The sequence below is a fragment of the Electrophorus electricus genome, chromosome 11, assembly GCF_013358815.1.
Source record: "Electrophorus electricus isolate fEleEle1 chromosome 11, fEleEle1.pri, whole genome shotgun sequence".
In the NCBI taxonomy this organism is placed as follows: domain Eukaryota; kingdom Metazoa; phylum Chordata; class Actinopteri; order Gymnotiformes; family Gymnotidae; genus Electrophorus; species Electrophorus electricus.
Window position 1 is genome coordinate 23,685,326 of NC_049545.1, and position 22,875 is coordinate 23,708,200.

Sequence of the window (22,875 nt, forward strand, 5' to 3'; positions counted from 1 at the left end):
CTTCCCCAGATTCCTGACTCTGCGTTTCAGTTTGAACTCCCCTGTACTGTATGTGCACAGCTTCTCTGGCTGGTTGCACTTCGAGCTGGGGTTAGAGGTACTGAGGTTAGCCTATGACCTTGTCTTCAGCACCCTGGAGAGCGACCACTCCCCCACAATGGACTCGGCCACTTCCTACCTCCGTCAGTTAAAGAGGTCACGGAAGAAACCGAGCACTCGCAACACCGCCAGTCAAGGCCCAGTGAACCAGTGTGACGGGATTTGCAGAGGTCGTAGGAATTGTGTCTAGTGCCAGTGGTTAGATTTTGTTCGGAAGACTCTGTTAGTGCAACACTTACATCTCGCATACAAGCTTCAGTTGTGATGTCCTGGTGATTTTCAAAAAAAAAAAGAATGAAAAATGCAGTTTGTTGTTTCTATGACGATCTCTTCACAAACTCGCACGAATGCCACACCAGTAGAGGAACTAAACAGGTAGACTGCAACTGTGTAAACATATGTAGACTATTTGAGGGCTCTCTATTTCTGTTGTTTAAGATATTAGTTCCCCAAGTCATGTTTACATGGTGTGTGTGTGTGTGTATTTACTTTTACATGGTGAAGTCACACTTTTTTGTGTTTCTTGTGCTTCATTGAAAACTGTTGGAAAGTTTGGCTAAGCCACGATGTCTGACCAGCCGTTTACTTCCTCGCTATTAAAAAGTCCTCGGTTCCGTCCAAGCTGTTTGGATCGTGTCCGGCTGCCTGCGTTAGTCAGGACAAGAGGCCTGTAGTTGATGCAAGGGAATGTTCTGCTGTTAAATATTGATCATCAAAGCCCTCTCCTCGTGCGGTGGAAAGCACTTTGGTGTGAACTGCGAGATTTCAGGTTTGGCTGAGAAGGAATGAGAAACATTGTGACAGCCATGACAAAGAAACCTAACCTCTGCACTCTTGATATACCATCAGTCAGGGAGGGTGCGGTGTGGCTGACTGACCTCTCACCCCCACACTAACATGCAGAACACTAATATAGCCATTGATGTCCAGGAACATGTCTCATACCAATAGTCACCATGACAGTACAAGGTTGCTCCTTGTGCCCACAGCAGCTAACCAGGTGCAGCAGGTTACAAAACTTACTGACTGTAGGTACAGTAGCAGTGGTCTTCACGAACATCTGCACTGTAACCTTCAGCCAGAGCAGATGTTCTCTGTCCGCATGAACACCTCAACCCTGACCCGATTCAGCTGTGTGTCACTAAAACAAGATGTTCAAACATTACTGAACATTTCTAACACAGGAAGCAGGTTAGTGTTGTTCTTTTTCTGTATTTAAAACAACTGACTTAAATCATTAGCATGTGTCTAACTGTTAAAAAAAAAAGGAAGCTATGGAAACGTCCCTGTTTCCTTATATGATTTGGTCTCAGCGTTAGGGATGTTGTGTTTTATATGTCGCCATCTGCTGGAAACTTAGGGTACTACTTATTTTACGGAGCGTGAACTCAGGCACTGTGAAGTGCTTTATTTGAACAAACCAAAATTGCATTAGTCACATTCAGTCTCTTCTCTCCATCATAGTTCTAAGAACATGCAGAGACCTTTTTGAACGCTAGGAACTGTGGAGTTTTAGGATTTTTCATGCAAACAACAGTTTTTTTTTTAGCACAAACCCAAGTCTCTGCTATAAGTCTCTGTTAATGTGCTTCTTACTAGCTGAGGCAGTGTTGCGTTAAATCTACTAAACTCATTCCCCTTATTTCCATTGTTAATGATTTAATCATAAACATGATAGTGTTTATGCGGAATATTATGTGAGTGAGTTAGTTTGTTAGACTTGGCCCTTCTGGGCTGTCGACAGTCGTATCACTCTGTCTTATGCTGTGTTAAGACCGTAGTAGGAAATGGACTCATCGTCCAATCAGAGACATGGCCAGTGAGAGTATCAAACGCATGAGCCATACATATCGCTGCAGTGAGAAACTGACCAATCAAAATGCAGAGTGTGCAAACTTGACTGTGAGGAGTGCCCTGTTTCCTCTTCACAAAGAGGGAGGGTAGTGGGGGGGGGAAGAAAAAGAGCAGAGTCTCCATGGTTGCGTCATGTTGTTATGGCAACTAGCAGGGTATGATGTAATGGCAGGCAACACTTAACCCTGACTAGTTACCGCTTATCTGCTGTTTTATCCTGCTTGTTTCAATGAGCGTGTGTGTGTGGTAAAGCTGAGAGTGGTAATATAAGGACTGTAAAGACGGGAAGATGTGGTGTTCTTTACAGGATACCACAGTCACGTCCCCACAAGGCTTCAAGCCTTGTTTGGTCTCTATGGGGACTCGATAAATACAAAGATTCGTCTGCAGTACTAACAAGCACAGAAATAGCAGCGATTGTTTTTAATGTTCAACAAATACCAGGTTCCTCTGCTATGGGACAGGTTTCGATGGTCCCGCCAAAATGTGATCATGTTGATGAGAAGTTTAACATTTCAAAACCTCTCATGATCTGTAATATGTTGAAAAAAAAAAAAAGGTTTGTCGTTATTACTCGTGATTTAAAAAAAACAACAACTCCCAACTGGATGATATTTTAAGGTAATTTTCCACAGGAACAACTGTAATGTAAGTATGTGTCTTTGGCTCGTGACTCTTGAGCAGTGGCCGTTCTGTGTGTGGCCTGGGTAACGGAGACAGCTCCCACAAAATCGCTCGGTGACATCTTACTGGTTCATGCGTCCTACGGTATTTGACATTTCAAGGGAAGCGACATGAGTGTTGAGAAAGGTTTCACAGAAGATCATGCCTCATGTGAGCTAATCGTATGAGGGGGGATCAGTTTTGTCAGAATAGCGGTGCCAGTTTTAGAACTGTTATCAGATTGAGGGGCTTAGAGACCCAATGATGAAAGATGAGGTAATGTCTGGTCTGCTGTGATTGGTGGATATGTTGGTGGTTATGCATATCAGCACGCAAAGTGCTCATTTTGATTGGCTTTTGGTTGTTGTTGGTTGTTTAATCACAGTTACTGCTCTTCAATGCCTTAGGAAACGCAGCACCTGCGCTGTGTAATGTTAACGTAACGTAATGTTAACCTCAACATGAACCCGGTGATCTTATTTTTTCTCGTTCTCTTCCTGCACCTGAGAAATGTTTCAGAAATTCCCTCTTATTGTTCAAAACAAATGACATTCAGAAGGAAGGAATGATTATAACTTTGAATAAGGAGTTAAAGACTATATGACTATAAGACTATATGAGACTATATGATGAACCTATTTAAGCAGCCTGTTTTTAAAAGTGTGCATTATGCGTTCATGGTTTGTGTAGTGTAGGCAAACAGACTGATTTTTATCTCGGGCTTTTCCCCGCAGGTGTACCTACCCCGAGTCCCGAAATCCTGCGGCACACGCTCAACATGCTGGCTCGAGAGCGGAAGATCTACCCCACCCCCGAGGGGTACTTCATCGTCACCCCCCAGACCTACTTTATCACCCCCTCCCTCATCCGCACCAACAGCAAATGGTACCACCTGGACGATCGGCATCCGGACCGGCAGCAGCAGCAGCAGCAGCAGCAGCAGCAACAACAACAACAACAACAACAACAACAACAACAACAACAGCCATTGCAGCAGCAGTGTACGTCACCCCAGTCTGGAACAATCACGCCTTCCACGTCTGGGTGTGTACGTGAGAGGCTCAACCACAAGAACCTCTGTGACTCGTACAACACGTTCCGTGACGAGGTGCCCAGCAATCACACCACCCTTCAGAGGAAGTCCCCCAAGGAGCCTAAAGGGGACCCGCCCTCCTACCCTCAGCCGCCACCCCCTCCGTCAGCCACGCTGCACCCACCCGATCCCGACAAGAGCAGGACCAACCCCTCCTTCTCCTACAAGACGGACACGCTGACCAAGAAGAGAGAGGGAACGGCCGGGGGCAGCAGTGAGAGGCAGTCCAAGAAGTTCGGCCTGAAGCTCTTCCGCCTCAGCTTCAGGAAAGACAAGACGAAGCAGCTGGCCACCTTCTCCGCCCAGTTCCCGCCGGAGGAGTGGCCCCTGCGGGACGAAGAGACGCCCACGGCCACCGCCATCCCCCGGGAGGTGGAGATGGAGATCATTCGTCGCATCAATCCGGACCTGACGGTGGAGAACGTGGCGCGGCACACGGCCGTGATGAAGCGCTTGGAGGAGGAGCGGGCACAGCGCTGCAAGGCGAACGCAGCGGCTCAGCAGAGCTCACGCAGCCGCCGCAGCAGGGGACACCGTCGAATGCCGCATGGCAAGTCGCGCTCACACAGCAAGACCCGTGTCTCCCGCGGGGACGCATCCGGGGGCTCCAACCTGGACCTGGCCGGTGTGGGACTGGACAGGGACTATCGCTTCTTCAGTCACTCGCTGGTGCGCTCGCCGCGGGAGGGCATGTACACGGTGGAGCGCAGGAGTGGTGCCGCGTACCTCGTCCACAGCAACCCCAACATCGCCGAGTCATATTTCCCCGTTACCCCGGAATGGGACGTGTCGGGGGAACTGGCAAAGAGGCGGACGGAGATGCCCTTCCCGGAGCCTTCCCGTGGCACCTCCCACTCCCGGGTACACCGGAGCCACAGCCACACGCAGGACCGCAAGTCCCGCACCGAGCGGCCGGACAAGGCCAAGGAGAGATCCCGATCCATGGACAACTCCAAGGGTCCACTGGGTGGCGGCAGCTCCACGCTGGGAACAGCCGAGGAGTACGACCGGAGCCCGGATCACCGCAGCCGGTACTATACGGACGACGGGACACTGAGGGCCTCCTCGCAGAAGACGTCCCACTATTCGCGCATTATGTTCTCTGCCTCCAAGTTCAGCTCGGAGATGTCAGTGCCTGACATGGGCAAGATGAGCGTGGACTGCCCTCTGGAGCGGAACATGAGCAGAGACAGCCTGCCGGCCTACAGTGACCTGAAGGCTCTGTCGCCGAAGCCCCTGGCAGACGACTACTTCCAGTGCAATACGTCGAACGAAACAATCCTTACCGCCCCGTTGCCGCTGGGCAAATCAGACCACGACACTTTAACGCCGTCCGATGGGATCCGTAAGGGGTCGCCGGCTGACCGGCAGACGCCACACCTCCCCTCGCCACACCCCATGGAGTACAAAGAGGACTCCTCCGCTAAGGGTAAAGCCACGCCCAGCCAGACGCCTGAGCCAATGGCCAACGGACGTTTGATACAGCACCAACACGGCGCCGACCCAGGGGGAGGGGGCGGCGTGGTGGTGGATAAGAGGAAAGAGATTTTCAGTAAGGACACTTTATTCAAACCGCCGCACAGCGTTTTGACGATGAGCTACGTAGACAGTGGCTACTCAAAGTCGGGCACGTTGCGAAAGACCCCGCACATGAAATCCTCCGAGGTCCTCGACACCCTTGAGCCTCAGCCGCCGCCTAACTCCGCCTCCTCGCCCACATCTGCCCCGCCTCCTACGGGGTCAGAGCACGGTGCCCCCTCCACATCGGAGGCCGGCTTTGACTACTACAACGTGTCAGATGATGACGACGAGGAGGTGGAGGAGGCCTCCCATAAAGAGGCAGCTCCCGTGGAGGGCAAGGGGCGGGCGGGGGGTGGGGAGGGTGGGGTCGGGGGCGGAGTCGGGGGTGGGACCATGCAGTGGCTGCTGGAGCGAGAGAAGGAGCATGACCTACAGAGGAAATTCGAGACCAACTTGACTCTCCTGAGTCCTAAGGAGAACGAAAACACCAGCAGTCAGAAGTCGGCGCACTCGGCACGGCTAGACAGCATGGACAGCAGCAGTGTGACCGTGGACAGTGGCTTTAACTCTCCACGGTAAGCCCACGCACTGGTTATGCATCTCTGTTCTGAACAGAGACACGAGTACAAAATTATTTAGAACATTCTGGAATGCCCGCAAAAGCTGATTGTACTCTCCCTCACCTCTTTACCTTGCCCAACTGTTGAGATAAATTTGTTATAAATGAGATAAATTTGTTAGCCTCAGAGGCATCCTATGCCATGTTATCCTGGAGAGTTAGCATCCTGGGGTTTAATTACATCATCTCCCTCTAATATTACATCATCTACCTCTAATTATTCATGGTGCAGGACTAGAATTGGGCACCCAAAACTTGGGCGATGAGACGCCAGACTTGCGCAGTGAAACCCCAGACTTGGCTAGTGAGACCCCATACCTGGGCGGTGAGATGCCAGACTTGGGCAGTGAGACATCTAGAGGGATGTTTTAGGTTTGCAGTTTGGAAAATAGTGTGAAAGTTGCGCATGAACATACATAAATACCCACCCAGTAAAGCCTTGGGATGAGTGTAAAACGTTCTTATTATTGCAAAACTTTTGAACCGTTTTTCAAAGATCCAGTATATGTGTCCTGTTAGGGAATCACAGGGGCTTCTGTAGTGACTAGAGAGAAGAGGAGTGTTTTAGGTTACGGCTCAGTCACCTGTGTAGTGACTAAAGAGAAGAGGAGTGTTTTAGGTTACGGCTCAGTCACCTGTGTAGTGACTACAGAGAAGAGGAGTGTTTTAGGTTACGGCTCAGTCACCTGTGTAGTGACTACAGAGAAGAGGAGTGTTTTAGGTTACGGCTCAGTCACCTGTGTAGTGACTACAGAGAAGAGGAGTGTTTTAGGTTACGGCTCAGTCACCTGTGTAGTGACTAGAGAGAAGAGGAGTGTTTTAGGTTACGGCTCAGTCAGCTGTGTAGTGACTACAGAGAAGAGGAGTGTTTTAGGTTACGGCTCAGTCAGCTGTGTAGTGACTACAGAGAAGAGGAGTGTTTTAGGTTACGGCTCAGTCACCTGTGTAGTGACTACAGAGAAGAGGAGTGTTTTAGGTTACGGCTCAGTCACCTGTGTAGTGACTACAGAGAAGAGGAGTGTTTTAGGTTACGGCTCAGTCACCTGTGTAGTGACTAGAGAGAAGAGGAGTGTTTTAGGTTACGGCTCAGTCAGCTGTGTAGTGACTACAGAGAAGAGGAGTGTTTTAGGTTATGGCTCAGTCAGCTGTGTAGTGACTAGAGAGAAGAGGAGTGTTTTAGGTTACGGCTCTGGGGCCATTTTCACCTTTCTACACCCTGCCAAGAGGGTTTTAATATTACCAGCACTAATAAATTAAAAATAAGCAACTAAAATCCTTTGTATAGATTTTTACCATTTTGGCATAATCTGGTAATAGATTTTATTTTCTGTCCAAAGCAGTTAGTGAGCGGTGATTGTTTTTTTTCTGAATATTGCTTATCTTGAATAGAACAGAATGCAAACACATCCCAACATGTTGCATAAATAAAAATCCATCATATCCAGGTGCTTGGACATGTTTGAACTGAAAGTTGTTAAACTGGTTCACGTACTGGAGTTTAGCGTTCCTTCACAATCCCACCGATCCAGAACCCACACAACAGAGAGGACAGCATGGATTCTCCTCTTACCACCAAAAGGCCATGAGCTGAAATAAACTGCTCATGAGTGGGGTTCCTGAGTTCCGTGCAGGCACGCTCATATGTGTGTGTGTGTGCGCGTGTGTGCGTGCACGCATTCTTTCTGAGCGGCAGGGTGAGCCTTAACACCATTAGACTCCTTGGGTGTGTATGATTCACTCCAAACAGGTGAATGTACTTTGCACAAGAAAGCAGACTGAACAGTTGCTTTTGTTTTACTGACAGAGGTTAAGGAGGTTAAGCACAGGTTAAGGTCAGTCTTTGGACTGCTTGTTTCAAGTAGCAAGACCTTGTAACCTTGGTCTTGGACTGTTGGACTGTTGATGAGCTGTAATGTTGGATTCCAAAGTGATCCCACGGTGTTTTCTGGAGTCAGGTGTGCTCTGCTGGGGGTAGTTAGGAGTGGATTTCTCTGGGACAGGAGTCAGGTGTGCTCTGCTGGGGGTAGTTAGGAGTGGATTTCTCTGGGACAGGAGTCAGGGGTGTGGAAGCCTCACTGCCCCACACCATTAACAACTCTGTGAATCGTAGCTCTCCTGTTTCTGTCTTCTGTATGTCTACACAAACACATACACACGGTTTTTACGGGTTTCGCGATGATTCATAATTAGTGATGACGTCACTCCATAGCTCTGCTGGAAAGGGGGCTTGTTTGACGAGGTGGTGCAGAGAGCAGCACACAACACAGCCTGTCTCCGCACCTCTAGAGTGACACGGCATCACTCTGCACCTCTAGAGTGACACGGCATCACTCTGCACCTCTAGAGTGACACGGCATCACTCTGCACCTCTAAAGTGATGCAGTATCACTCTGCACCTCTAGAGTGACACGGCATCACTCTGCACCTCTAGAGTGACGCGGCATCACTCTGTACCTCTAGAGTGACACGGCATCACTCTGCACCTCTAAAGTGATGCAGCATCACTCTGCACCTCTAGAATGACACGGCATCACTCTGCACCTCTAGAGTGACACGGGATCATTGCACATCTAGAGTGACACGGCATCACTCTGCACCTCTAGAGTGACACGGTATCACTCTGCACCTCTAGAGTGACACGACATCACTCTGCACCTCTAAAGTGACACGGGATCACTGCACATTTAGAGTGACACGGCATCACTCTGCACCTCTAAAGTGACACGGCATCATTCTGCACATCTAGAGTGACACGGTATCACTGCACCTATAGAGTGGTGCAGTATCACTCACCCCACCTGCAGTGTGTCTCTGCACCTTTAGAGTGACGCAGTATCACTTGCTGCCTAATATATCCCACAAGCAAATGAATGTCATTCACTTCATCTGTCAGCAGTTTCAATCCTGTGGCTGATCAATATACAAACACAGCATATATACACATAATCATATGTATATGATTTGTTAAACAACCATGTCGAAAGACACATCCTGTGGTCGTGGAAAAGATGTTAATCTGTTTCAGGAGGGTCAAATTATTGCTATGCATCTAGCAGAGAAAACATCTAAAGAGATTGTTGAAACTACTAAAATCAGGTTAAGAACTGTCCAACGCATTATTAAAAATTGGATGGACAGCGGGGAAACATCATCTTAGAGGAAGGAATGTGGTCGGAAAACAATCTTGAATGATCGTGATCAGTGATCACTTAAACGTGTGGTGAAATCAAATTCTAGAAAAACAACAGTAGAACTCAGGGATATGTTTAATAGTGAAAGTAAGAGCATTTCCACACGCACAATGTGATGGGAACTCAAGGGATTGGGACTAAACAGCTGTGTAGCCTTAAGAAAACCACTTGTCAGTGAGGCTAACTGTTAACAATTTGCTAGGGAGCATAAAAATTGGACTCTGGAGCAATGGAAGAAGGTCATGTGGTCTGATGAGTCCAGATTTACCCTGTTCCAGAGTGATGGGTGCATCAGGGTAAGAAGAGAGGCAACTGAAGTGATGCACCCATCATGTCTAGTGCCTACCGTACAAGCCTGTGGGGGCAGTGCTATGATCTGGGGTTGCTGTAGTTGGTCAGGTCTAGGTTCAGCAACATTATGTGCCTAATGAATGAGGTCAGCTGACTACCTGAATATACTGAACAACCAGGTTATTCCATCAATGGATTTCTTCCCTGATGGCATGGGCATATTCCAAGATGACAATGCCAGGATTCATGGGGCTCAAATTGTGAAAGAGTGGTTCAGGGAGCATGAGAGATCTTTTTCACACATAGATTGGCCACCACAGAGTCCAGACCTGAACCCCATTGAGAATCTTTGGGATGTGCTGGAGAAGACTTTGTGCAGTGGTGCAAATATCCCATCATCAATACAAGATCTTGGGGAAAAATTAATGCAACTCTCGACAAAAATAAATGTTGTGACATTGCAGAAGCTTGTGGAAACGATGCCACAGCGAATGCGTGCCGTAATCAAAGCTAAATGCGGTCCAACGAAATATTAGAGTGTGTGACCTTTTCTTTGGCCAGGCTGTGTGTGTGTGTGTGTGTGTGTGTGTGTGTGTGTGTGTGTGTGTGTGTGTGTGTGTGTGTGTGTGTGTATATATATAAGTAGTAAAAATTGCAGTGTAGTACATAAGGTTTAAAGAGAAACCATTGATTTTGAACAGAATCTGGTATAATTTGTTTTCTCCACTCCTCCCTTTCCTCACTCCTCCCTCTCTCCACTCCTCCCTCTCTCCACTCCTCCCTCTCCTCACTCCTCCCTCTCCTCACTCCTCCCTCTCTCCACTCCTCCCTCTCTCCACTCCTCCCTCTCTCCACTTCTCCCTCTCCTCACTCCTCCCTCTCCTCACTCCTCCCTCTCTCCACTCCTCCCTCTCCTCACTCCTCCCTCTCTCCACTCCTCCCTCTCCTCACTCCTCCCTCTCTCCACTCCTCCCTCTCTCCTTCTTGTCTTCATTCTCTTCCTTCCCCTCTCTCCACTCTCAGCACCCGGGAGAGTTTGGCCTCCAACACCTCCAGCATCGTGGAGAGCAACCGGCGCCAGAACCCCGTCCTGAGCCCAGCCCACATGGGCAGCACGAGCGTCGGCCCCCCGTTTGCGTTCCGCGCCATACCTGAGCCCCCCACTGCACAGGCGGAGAAACTGCAGAAGTCCCCTAACTGCCTTGCCTCCATCACCAGCGTCTGACATGGGTGGTGCTCCTCCAAGTGGGTGCAGAGGTGGCGCGATCTGTGGAGGTGGCGTGTGCTGGCGCCCGGGCGTGGTGATGTCGCAGCCCTGTGGCGGGCACCTCGGACTACGCGGAGACCGTTGGGGCCACAGGTACGGCTTCCGCAGACTGCTCCTACGGCGACAGAAAAGTCGCTGCAAAGAAGAAAAAAAAGAGGGGAAGTAACCATGACATGATTTATCTTGACAAGCGAATAATCAGGAAATTCTCCGGTTTGAATCAACAGTTATTTTCTTAAAAGTATCTTTTTTTTCCAGTAATAACAACTGTTTTCTTCAGTCACGGATGAAAGGCATCATCCTGCCGATGGAATAAGTTGCACTCTGACATAAGGCTGCTGACACAGACAAGGTTGGAAAGAAATTGAAAAATGTGGTAATGACTTATGGAAGGAACCTGTTATTAAATCTCATTTTAACAACATTAAATTCATGATTCATAATGTTGTATAATAAACCCCAAAATAAAGACATTCCTCACAACACCATTAGCTCTGTTGATAAAGGGATAAAAAAGGACTGGAGTCATACTTTCATGCTTATAAAAATAAATAAATAGTACTTAGATTGACTTACAAAGAAAGAAAAACAGTTACTCTGAGATTAAAGGATTCTTTTAGTGAAAACAAGGACTGTTCTGTTTTTTCAGTTAAATCCCACACAGGGCAAAGCAGATACAAGCGTAAGATGTGTGTCACTGTACATCACTCACCGAGTTTACCTGTTTCATTAAAGTTTCTATCTGACATTCAATCTCAGGTCATGAATAGTTACTCTTTTAGGAGGGAGAAACCCATCACTGAGCCCAGAGTCATGTTACTCAGGACCCACTTCACCACTTCTGCTTTCCGAGGATGATAAAAGCTAGTTTGTGGACAAAACCATGTGTTGTTGACCTTTCTTTAGAAATGTCTGTACAATATTGCTTTATCTTAACTCGGTCGAACTTCGTAACTCGTGCTTCACAATCGATTTCCTGATGGAATGAGGAGCCCAGATGTCTGAGGGTATTGCGGCTGGTTGAAGGAGATATTCTTTGTAGTGCAGGAACGTGGGTGTCGGGTCTGTTCCATCCTGAGCCCTCCAGACCGTTTCGCTGAGAAGGTGTCATCCCGTTCTGGTCGTCTTGTCAGATGAAAACATCTCGCCTCATCGCTGCTCTGTCAGGACGGTTATTTTCAAATGTGTTTTTGAGTTGAATCCGTAGACGTTTTTTCCCATACATCGTTTTTATTTCTGGTTTGGTTTTGTTTTTAGACTTTTTTTTTTTTTTGCACAGGAAACTAATGTTTTACCAGTACCTTCTTTCTTAATGAACCCAACGGGAAGAAAGTCTCCTTTGCCAGGTATAAAGGATATCCTCTCATAACCTGCACGGACTCTCTCCGTGACATAGGAGACGTGATGAAATTAGATTGTTATGAAATTAGGTGTGATGCATTTGCTCCAAAGATATTTTTTGGACCTTTAAAACAGCTCAAGGATCAGGTCGTACGCTGAGTCGTCACACACTGCAGACTAAAACCCTCTTTCAGTATTCGAACTACACAAGCTCCAGAGTCGACTGTCCTTGACGCTTCCGCCGGCATCTGGCTGCGTTGATTAGGAGCACGTTGAGCGTTTCACAGGCCTGTCCTGCGCGTTCTGTGGGTGTCACACAGGTAAAGCTGAGAGAGTCAGTGGGATACACTGTACCGTGGGGAGGAAGAGAGTAGCACTGGTGTTGGTGCTATTATGTTACATTTCTCCTGTGCTTCATGGTTTTCATTTATTTATTTGAGTGTGTGTGTGTGTGTGTTTTCAAGAAGATATTCTCCACCAGGACTTCATGTGTTTGATTTAAAGACATGAACTACAAATGCACGCACGTGCACACACACACACACACACACACACACACACACACATACATACATACATATTATATATATATATATATATATATATATATATGTATATATATATATATATATATATATGTATATATATATATATATATATATATATATATATATATATATATACATACACACACATACACACACACACACACACACACACACATACACACACACACACAAACATACTCCAAAACTGCACATACATACACATAACTAGCTACCTCCACCACCTGTGTGTAAGACAAGGTAGAGCAGACTGGAATGGTGTGTCTAGGAGACACAGTGCTATCAGCCTCCTCTGGATGTTTCCATGGCAGCACTGGACCGTGGAACCTAGAGTGGTCTACTTCAATCTGAATTTACTTTCTTTTCTCAGTTTGCGACAGATGTGTCTTCTACTCGTCTGTGTAACCCGTCAAACACCACCTTATGAAACAACGAAACGTTCATTTTCTCCTTTTTCTTTCTTTTTTATTTTTATATATTTGTAGATTTATGTTGCATCCCCTCTTACATTCTCTGACATCATCTGTGCACGAGTCCTGATCATGACTGAATGTGGTGATTTACCATTAAGCAACATGCATCATTAAAATGCACCTAAACAGAAAATGTTTCACATTCAAAGATAAAATACAAACATAGAAAAATGTTCTCAAAATACCTTAAAAAATTAATCTGAAAACAGGCTATAATACAACTTCAGCTGTCTCACATATGAGGTAAATTTTATGTAAATTATATAAGTGGTAGTAACTAGGACTTTTGTTGATTACCATCTGTTTGGCAATACTGACTGCAATATTTAAAATATTATAAATATTTTACCTGATATCTCAGAGAAAAAGTCAATGTATATCAATAGCCATTGAAGCTACAGCCTGGGAGATTTTCATCATCAAGTGTCTTGGCTGTTGGTTGTTTTGATATTTTTCTCTTTTTCTTGCAGAAAGCTGGACAAAGAACAACTGCTGTCCTTTAAACTGGTCAATTTACAGATTTTTGAGGGGTCATAATTCAATAAATAGCAGATCTGTGGATGTGAGTTACATAAATACATCTTTATGTAATGTATAAATTGAGAGATACCTCTTCACATGTGATTTTGCAGTAAAACACGTTAAACAAAAACATCCAGGCTGTAGCTTTAATACTGTAGGTTCGACCGCCTGACCATAGACCATAATTACTTCCGTTAAAAAAGGAAAAACGGCATTTGTTATAATCACTCACAGTTTTGGGAGAGACTTAGAGACTCTGCCTTCCTAGAATTACCAAGTGCGATGGTTTCCACATGTACACACGGACACACGCAGGCTCTGTCCAAGGATGCATTCTGCGATTCCTGTTGCATTTTGTGGGTTTTGGTTCGACCCCCTTACACCCCCCAATTCAGCCCCCGGGTTACTCCTTTGTTTGATTTCTCTGTCCTAGCTTTTGATAGACAAAAGGGAGTATTGCAGCCAAGACTGTCTTGTACAAAACATGTTTGCACTGAAATGCCTAGTCTCTGGTTGCTGTAACGTCCATCCAAGAAGGATGCTTTGTTTATATTGTAAACTATTTCATATGAAATAAAATGACAAGTCCATGAAATGTCTTCCCTTAACATTATGGATTCTAGAACAGCGTCAGACAACATTGTTTCTAAATGGTGACAGTGTACAGTGTCATGCTGGTAACGAAGTTGGTCTGCCATGCCTAGTATAATAACTTCAAAAGAAAACCGAAAGATACGAGGGATCTTTTGTAATGTCTATAATATTTGAAAAAAGTCCCTATTTGTGTAGTAATGTGTTTCATTGTTGTTGTAGTGTATGTGATATACCCAGTTGGGAGATTGTGTTACTTTTTAAGACAATAAAATAACATGTTTGGTTAACTGTTTTAAATGTGGTTCATCATTTGTAGCCTTTCAGGTAAAAGTTAAAAGAACAAAAGTAGAATTTTCTAAAATTATTATTTTGGAAAGAATACAGTTTCCCTAAGCCATAAGATTTCTGTTTTTCAAAACACTTGTGCAGAGTGTTGAGTAGTGTTGGGGAAGCTTAGCAGTGAAGGTACTGGACTAACAATCAGAAGGTTGCCAGTTCAAGTTTCACCACTGCCAAGTTGCCACTGTTGGGCCCTTGAGCAAGGCCCTTAACCCTCAGTTGCTCAAGTTGTATTAAGTCACTTTGGATAAAAGTGTCTGCTGGATGCTGTACATGAATAACTACACTCACTGCAAGTAGATGTTCATATTTCTTTAACTTTTTTTCTTAACATTCTGTTCATATTAGAGCTCCAGTGTTGACACCCAAATATACCCAAACTTCTCAGATTAAAAAACAAAGAATTTAGCAGATTCCATCTGAAGAGTTCACCCAATTCTAAACATTCTGTGCTGAGATTAGTTCAATACCCAATTCAACTCAGCTAAACTATCAAATACAGGTTTTCAGGAGAAAATAAATGTTAGAGCTAAATGTTCAGTTACAATAAGAATGAAACCTTACTATGAACAAGTTTGGAGCGAAACTCAGCAGGGTGATAGATCTCCAGGAGCAGGCTGGGAATTAAACAGTGTGTACATTGTACAGGTTCTATACATTGCACCTAACAAAAGTGTTAATACCATTGTTTCTTTCAACTATGTCTGAATGGTGTTTGTTACAATACAAATACACTTGTCTGAGTGCACTCTGATGGCTAGAACAAGGACGCATATCTGAGACAGCGCAGGGTGTGAAGACTATTGTTTACACCAGACAGAGGACGTTTCCAACAGAAATATCGGTGCAAGGCAGGTTAAGGACAGCATAATGGATGTAATGGTAATATGGTACATTAAAGGTGCTACTTGGAGTGTCTGGACGGTGTTACGGGAGGTTGGCCACCCGCAGCATGGCCAAGCAGAAGGGAATACTGCCTTGCATCACAGCAGGGGTGGTGTGTGGAGCTGGCCAGGCCTGCTAGAGAGAAATAGAGGTATATAGTCTGTAAATAATCTCAAAGTGTACATTGACCAAAGTCAATTAACCAAAGTACAGGAGTGTGGGATTAAGAAATAGCTATTATGCGCTGACCCGTTTAAAATAGATAAAGATGGAAGCTACTTTATTACAGATCTTCAGAACTAATTCCACAGCACTCATTTTCATAGAAAAATATGCTAGAAAGACTATAACAGACATACAAGCTTTGGAGATTATTTATTCGGGCTTTTTCTTGAAGATTTAATACTGCTCTCTACTGGTAAAATGAAGAATGAGCAGGCTGGGTTATTGTTTAACTATGTCCAGCAGAAGGCTACATAATGCGTGTGTACGTGGGGCAGAGAAAATTAACACCATAGATTTCAGTGTTTGTCTATAGATCCGATAAATGATTAAACCTAATTTTAACCTGTAAATATTTAGCCTAAATTCTGAATTAAGTTATTTGCGCATTGGACAGTTAAAACAACTTCGAGAAGTCCGCGGGCCACTAGATGGCAGTAATGTACCCTTACTCAGGAATGCGAAGGAACGCGAGTAAGCACAAGCTAGTTGGCTAATTAGCAAAGTTCCGAGAAAACTTTGCTTTTTGTGGCATATGCCAAAGTAAATATATATATTTTAAACAAGTTGTTTTTCGCTCACGGTTTAGGAGGAAAGCTGTGGTCTAGATGTTTAGGTCTGGCTGATTACGGTTAAGGAACATCGACAGTAAGTATGGAGTTGTGATCGTTTGTACTGGCATTAGCGAGCTAAGCTAAACAAGGTCTTAATGAGGCTAGCTGTTAGCTGGCTGGCTACTACTCCGACCATACATGAATATATGTGTTCATAAATGATAACTCGAATGGCTTCCAAGGCGGAATGAAACCTCGTCATTTAGCTGAGTTATCTAGCTAGCTTGTTATGGAGCCAGAAATTGCTAGGTGCTTTGATTGTAGCTAACCTAGTTTAGCTAGGTAGCTAGCGTAAGCCAACTTGTGTAATTAAAAGGCTGAATCTCAAGAGAGATACATACACAGATATTAAAACACATATTAACCCATACACAAATGTTAAAACAGATGTTAACCCATACACAGATGTTAATCCATACACAGATGTTAATCCATACACAGATGTTTAAACAGATGTTAACCTATACACCTATATTAACCCATACACAGATGTTAAAACAGATGTTAACCCATACACAGATATTAACCCATACACAGATGTTAAAACAGATGTTAACCCATACACCTATATTAACCCATACACAGATGTTAAAACAGATGTTAACCCATACACCTATATTAACCCATACACAGATGTTTAAACAGATGTTAACCTATACACCTATATTAACCCATACACAGATGTTAAAACAGATGTTAACCCATACACCTATATTAACCCATACACAGATGTTAATCCATACACAGATGTTAAAACAGATGTTAACCCATACACAGATATTAACCCATACACAGATGTTAAAACAGATGTTAACCCATACACAGATATTAACCCATACACAGATGTTAATCCATACACAGATGTTTAAACAGATGTTAACCTATACACCTATATTAACCCATGCACCAATGTTAAAACAGATGTTAACCCATAGACAGATGTTAATCCATACACAGATGTTAAAACAGATGTAACCCATACACCTATATTAACCCATGCACAGATGTTAAAACAGATGTTAACCCATACACCTATATTAACCCATACACAGATGTTAAAACAGATGTTAACCCATACACATATATTAACCCATACACAGATGTTAAAACAGAATTTGACCCATACACCTATATTAACCCATACACAGATATTAAAACCGATGTTAACCCATACACCTATATTAACCCTTATACAAGACAGCCCATTATATATATATATATATATATATATATATATATATATATATATATTCATTATATGCTGTTATAGAAGAGGGACATTTTTGTCAGAAAAGAACTGTTCATAAATAACCGAGAAGGTATAGGACCACGGTTCATTTATTAAAGAGCTCATCAATGAATGAACGCAAAAGAAAATAACTGCTTTGTGCTTTAAACCGAACCTGAAATCGGAGTGTTGACAGGTGGATTTAGCTATTGTTAGGTGTGTCCTTCAAAACGTGTGATGGAATAATGTGGGCAAGTCAGAACAGACAACAAATCATCATCTACTGTACGTTTGGCATCCACATCCTTGGCCTTTTAGCATGTGGAGTTAGGTGTTGGGGTGCAAATTTTGGTCTATTTGGCCTTGATCTGTAATGCTGGTGTGCTAAAACTCAGGGCACATAGCTCCAGAAACACTGGTACTCCCACCCTTAAGATACTTCGTAAGGTAAATTATTTTATTACATTATGTAACATTAATTAACTTTACTAGTATCATTTCAAAGCAAATCTGCAAAGAAATTAGTTGTTGTGCCAGTCTATTAATTTCAAACTGGCCATAATAAATGAACAAAAATTCCGGTGCTCGCCGAGTCATGGAGTTTTGGAACTTGCCTTTGTTCTCGAAGCTCGTTGCAAAGAATTTGACCAGGTGTTTAGGGTTGTATCCACAGTTCTGAAGTTCTCCCTGCTGCCACGTTCAGAAGCTTTAAATTGTTTCTGGGAGGAAGCTGCCCTTCAGGTCTCAGCCTCGCAGGCCCTTTGAATGCCCTGCAGTGTGTTAGAATAAAACACTACTAGGACTGTCAGGCAGTGTAAGATGTCCCAGTGACCATCATAGTGTCCTTGTTTTAGCAGTGCTGCAGATGAAGTCGTACAGTGTTAACAGCACGGGAGTTTGTTTATTGTTTTCTTCCTGATGTTAAAATAGTTTTTGTTTACTCATTTTTGAAAGCTGGACTTCGGTCCATGTCTGGCTGTTGTTTTTATTATTTGATGTGCAGAAATCTTAGACTGGGCATCTGGACAAACAGGACTGGGTGCCCTATGAGGCTTGTTGTGGATGTGGATGTTCATTCACAGTTCTCAAGATGGCATGCTCTGAAATGAATAGATTTGATTGTGTGTGTGTGTGTGTGTGTGTGTGTGTGTGTGTGTGTGTGTGTGTGTGAGAGAGAGAGATTCACTACAGTTTTCTGAATGTTCGATACATTTTTGAATTTGTTGTAGTACAGTTGTATATAAACTGACTTTAGGAGAAAAAGTAAGCTGAATTTAAGTTAAAAACACACAGTCCCAATGTTGGTGACAGTAACTTTTGGTGAACTGTCCCTTTAAGATAGTTCCTTGGGATTAGGCATGAAGACGCCTGACACCCCACACACTTTAGATCTTGAAGAGACATTTTCCTGCTTCTCCTTACCTGATCGTCCTGTTTCCAGAGCTTTGACTGAATTGTCCCCTTGTCCACACCTGACGTTTTGTGTACTGGTGGGTGCAATCATGTGCACTTTAGAAGATGTCACAGTGTGTCCCATTTTGCAGACATACTAATGCACAGTGCACAGAATTGCAGTAGATGTGCCCTTCACTGAATGATACATCACAGATGTGTTGGACCAAGTATAAATCTCACCAATAGCAGAAAATTAGTGACCCAGTTTAATCTTCATATATCCAGGTTCGGTGCTTGGTTCACCACTTGGAGAATATACTCTGCCTTGGAGTCATAACGTTTTGAACGGCTTGTTGTGAAAACAGCACAAACCTCAGGAATCGTGTTTCTTTGTGGTTGCCCAGAGCTGCTTCCATAAGCATGAGATTTCAAGGACAAAAATCGCAAAGATTTCTCAGACTGGCTGTCCCGTTAACTCAAGTCGTATATACACCACACCTATAGTGTTAATGGGTTCTTGTGCACTTTTGCTAAATCTTAAACTATATCACATAATTGTGCGCTTGAAGAAAATCACAGACTCCAAGTGTGGCAGACGCTGTGAGATCTGGAGAGAAATCACTGCTTCTGATACTAGGCAGAGATTTCCTTTGAACCTATTCATGACTTTGGCTAAACAAAGTTACTCGTGCAAGCTTCTGTATGTGGGGAACATTTATGGAACTCAGGGTTTATCAAGACTCATTTCACTCAGTGAATCAGATCTCTCTCTGAATCCCACAGTGATTGGCTGTGGTCACCCAGGGAGTATCTGAGGGTCTGTGGACATGGCGACGCAGTTCACCATCGACGACGCATTCTCATTGGAGGGGGAGGAGGAAGGGGTGGGGCCAGAAGGAGATCCGGATAGGCGGAAGGCGTGGGAGCGGGATGGAGAGATGACGTTTGGACCGCTCTCTTTCAGCAAGCCACAGCCTCTACCCTCTGCCTCTACTGGATCTACTGAACACAGCAACCTTAAATACCAGGTCACACAGGGCTGCTTCGAGTCATTTTACAACCTCAGAAACGTGTGTGTGTGTGTGTGTGGGTGGGTGTTTAGAGAGAGAGAGAATGTACTACAAATTCAGAAGCACTTTGCTCGCACACCTTGTGTACTTCACTACAGTGTTGAATATCTCTTCATTTCTTACTATAGTACAATGCAGTTACTCACCTGGAATCTTCTTAGAATATATATTTATATAAAATATTTGTGTTTATTTGTTTCTGCTAAATTATGAATCATTTTGTTATGTTGAATTACAGAACCTGGAAAATGAAGACAGCCTGGGCAGCCCGGTTAACTCCACCTTTAATAACTTTTTCAAAATCAGGTCTGATTTTAGATTGTTGATGACATGCTTTTGGCATCCTTGCTCCAGATGCACTTAATTTAGAGTTTTATGTTTGCGTTGTGCGAAAACAGTACACATAATGTACAAAGAATATACAAGAAATACACAAGATGTGCAATACAGTGCCATGTGCAAAATACAATAGACATTATACAGTATACACGTTACAATACACACAGTACAAAAGACAAGGCATTGATCATTATGTGACAGACACTAGGCAAGGCAGCAAGTTCCGGTGATTCCTGCCTGATGACTGCGAGTTAAAGTGAACAAATGGGTTTGAATGAAGGCCAGTGTCAGTAGAAAGGAAGACGCAGTGGAATAATGTGGGCTCAGAGGGCCACTGTGGTCTTAATGTCTGCCTGCTTCTGTGTTTCAGTGATCCAGCCACGCTGTCCTACTGTAGCTCACAGTGGTCATTCAGCACCCTCAGTTCTGTCACACAGCTGTCTGCGCGCTGCTGCGGGTACACACACACACACACACACACACACACACACAAACACAAACAAACACAAACAAACAAACACAGAGAGAGAGAGAGAGACAGTCAGTCACCCTTACATACCCATACAAATACTCTGTTGCGTACCTCATTACTCAGTCACCCATATAAACACACACATACACTCAACAGTACCATCACCCATTCACTCTGCCTCTAAGCACCTGGGGAATACTGTAATGTAACACACCTGCGTGACTGTTCTGATATCAGTGTCCTGCTCGGCAGGTGGATGTCCCATCCTTTAATAAAGAAAAACAGAAGAGTGGTGCTAGCATCCTTCCTCCTCCTCATCACTGGACTTGGTAGGATTTAAACCGCGCACGCCGTTGGCTAGGCCCTACATACATAAACATTTTAAAATCAGTTTCTCTTTAATAACTTACCAGCATTCATTTATCGGCTTCAATTTTGATCCTGAACACGTGATGCTCACATCATGCATTTTGTAACCTGCCTGGTAGATGTTATCGCATAATGATCTCTCTCTCTCGCTCTCTCGCTCTCTTTCTCTCACCCCAGCTCTGATTTTCACAGGCATCGTAGTTGAGTTAAACCCAAATGCAGGTGAGATTGCTGATTATAGGTCACTTCAAAATAAACTTCAAGTGTCAGGTGCTGAATTGAGACTAACTCACCTTATTCAGTTTGTCTGTAATTACAAAGGCCTTCATACGGCAAGGTAGAGCAGAGAAAATTCTGTTGCCTCAAGGAAATTTGCACATAATGTGTCACTGAACTAAATGTGGCACTGATAGCTACAGAACTGATATGCTGTGCTGCGTTGTGTTGTACGAAACAGGAAATCAGTTGTGTTTATCTCTCAACAGGAGTTTCAAGTGCAATTTTCTTTGTTTCTGGATTTCTCCTCTTTATTCCTGGTGGTATGTTCTAATTTATACTGTGTATAAAGCTTAAAAAGTAGGTTATCAGTTGTATGGTTGACTGAAGGCCATTAACAGGTTTAAAGGTTTTTTTTTAAATAAGTAACTGGCTGCAAATGCAAACATTTCTATTTGCACATGGTTATGGTTACATTTTCTTATTGGAAAAAAAAACACCATCTCCCTGTGATCCATTCCTGCCAGTTTAAGGAGTCAAATGGAAAATGAGTCCTTTTTGTACCTGTTCTGAGCTGAAATTGCTGTGGTGGTCATGTGAGAATTTTGAATGCTCATAAATTGTTTTATTTCCTTCACCACCCCCTCACCCTCTTTCACAGTTTACCACGTGATCTATATAAGTTGTGCCATCAGGGGACGAAGAGGTTTCAAGTTCTTTTACTTGCCCTACTTTGAGAAGTATTGAATATGACATCATATACAGTCATGGAGGCTGGATGCTGGCTTGCCTTTTTAAATACAGAAATGATATGAAGTATGGAAAGATGTTTGTGCAATCTTAATTTAGAGTGAATCTGTAAACCATCCAAAAAATTCTGTGAATTGAAGTTCTGTTGAAGGTCATCAGTAATTCCTCCAAACGTCCTGGAATTTCAGCATGCAAACCTCACTTGTAGCCTTGCTTTGCACATAATGTCTCATAAATCATGACAGGCATGACCTGAGGAGCTAACACTCAAGTCATTATAGACTTTGACTTGTACATTTTTAAGCCCACCTCCCAAATTAGTTTACCTAAATTATGCCATTGACTTTGGGTTATTGATACTAAATTAAATGGATGGCGTTGACTGTAGTTGTGCTATGGGGTAGTTTGGCAAAGGGGGGTCCCACAGAAAAACACTGTGTCATGGACCAAATGGTCTCAGTTTAGATTTACATATTTATATATGTTAATGAGGATAAAACAGACTGTAATAATATGTATGGTGACAAACTGAGAGCCAGCCTCATACTTCCTAATACATCATCATGGATTTTCCTCCCCATTTTTCTTTAATTAACTAATACCACTACTAACACTTTGAACCACTGTAAAACTCCAGCAGGTCGGGGTTGAAGAGATGTATTTTATTTGTATGTAATTTTTTTAAATCACTGTGCCACTACAATAAACTTGTTTTTCTACTTTGCTTTTAAATGCGAGTGCTGTTCCTGGAATGGTCCTGTTGAGACGTCATCCAACATAAGAATGTCTTCATACTGTCAGCAAAGTATGTTGTTTTTTGCACGCATTCCCAGTTTATTACCGTCTTGTAATCTGAAGCCACGAGTTGGAGCAAAATTGCGG

The 22,875-nt window shown here is 43.8% G+C and overlaps 2 protein-coding genes across 4 annotated transcripts in view; both read left to right on the forward strand.

Moving 5' to 3' along the window:
- stox2a (storkhead box 2a) overlaps nucleotides 1–11,351 on the forward strand; it is a 65,801-nt gene extending 54,450 nt beyond the window's left edge. For all 3 annotated transcript variants that reach the window (XM_035531575.1, XM_027014875.2, XM_035531576.1), the window contains 2 exons: nucleotides 3,351–5,805; nucleotides 10,355–11,351. In XM_035531575.1, coding sequence (XP_035387468.1) covers nucleotides 3,351–5,805; nucleotides 10,355–10,556 — 2,657 coding nt within the window. In that variant the 3' untranslated portion in view covers nucleotides 10,557–11,351. The remainder of the gene's footprint in view (nucleotides 1–3,350; nucleotides 5,806–10,354) is intronic.
- A 4,641-nt stretch (nucleotides 11,352–15,992) lies between these two features.
- Nucleotides 15,993–22,725, forward strand: tmem134 (transmembrane protein 134). The gene is made up of 8 exons (XM_027014874.2): nucleotides 15,993–16,188; nucleotides 19,561–19,805; nucleotides 20,086–20,153; nucleotides 20,557–20,643; nucleotides 20,911–20,987; nucleotides 21,205–21,249; nucleotides 21,513–21,566; nucleotides 21,905–22,725. The coding sequence occupies exons 2-8, from the start codon at nucleotides 19,605–19,607 to the stop codon at nucleotides 21,988–21,990; spliced, it is 618 nt and encodes a 205-aa protein (XP_026870675.1). The 5' UTR covers nucleotides 15,993–16,188; nucleotides 19,561–19,604; the 3' UTR covers nucleotides 21,991–22,725.
- The last annotated feature ends 150 nt before the right edge of the window (nucleotides 22,726–22,875 follow it).

Coding starts and splice junctions, on each gene's coding strand:
- tmem134 (XM_027014874.2), top strand. CDS start 19,605: ATGGCGACGCAGTTCACCATCGACGACGCATTCTCATTGGAGGGGGAG. Junction 20,154..20,556: donor AATAACTTTTTCAAAATCAG/GTCTGATTTTAG, acceptor TCTGTGTTTCAG/TGATCCAGCCACGCTGTCCT. Junction 21,567..21,904: donor TCTCCTCTTTATTCCTGGTG/GTATGTTCTAAT, acceptor CCTCTTTCACAG/TTTACCACGTGATCTATATA.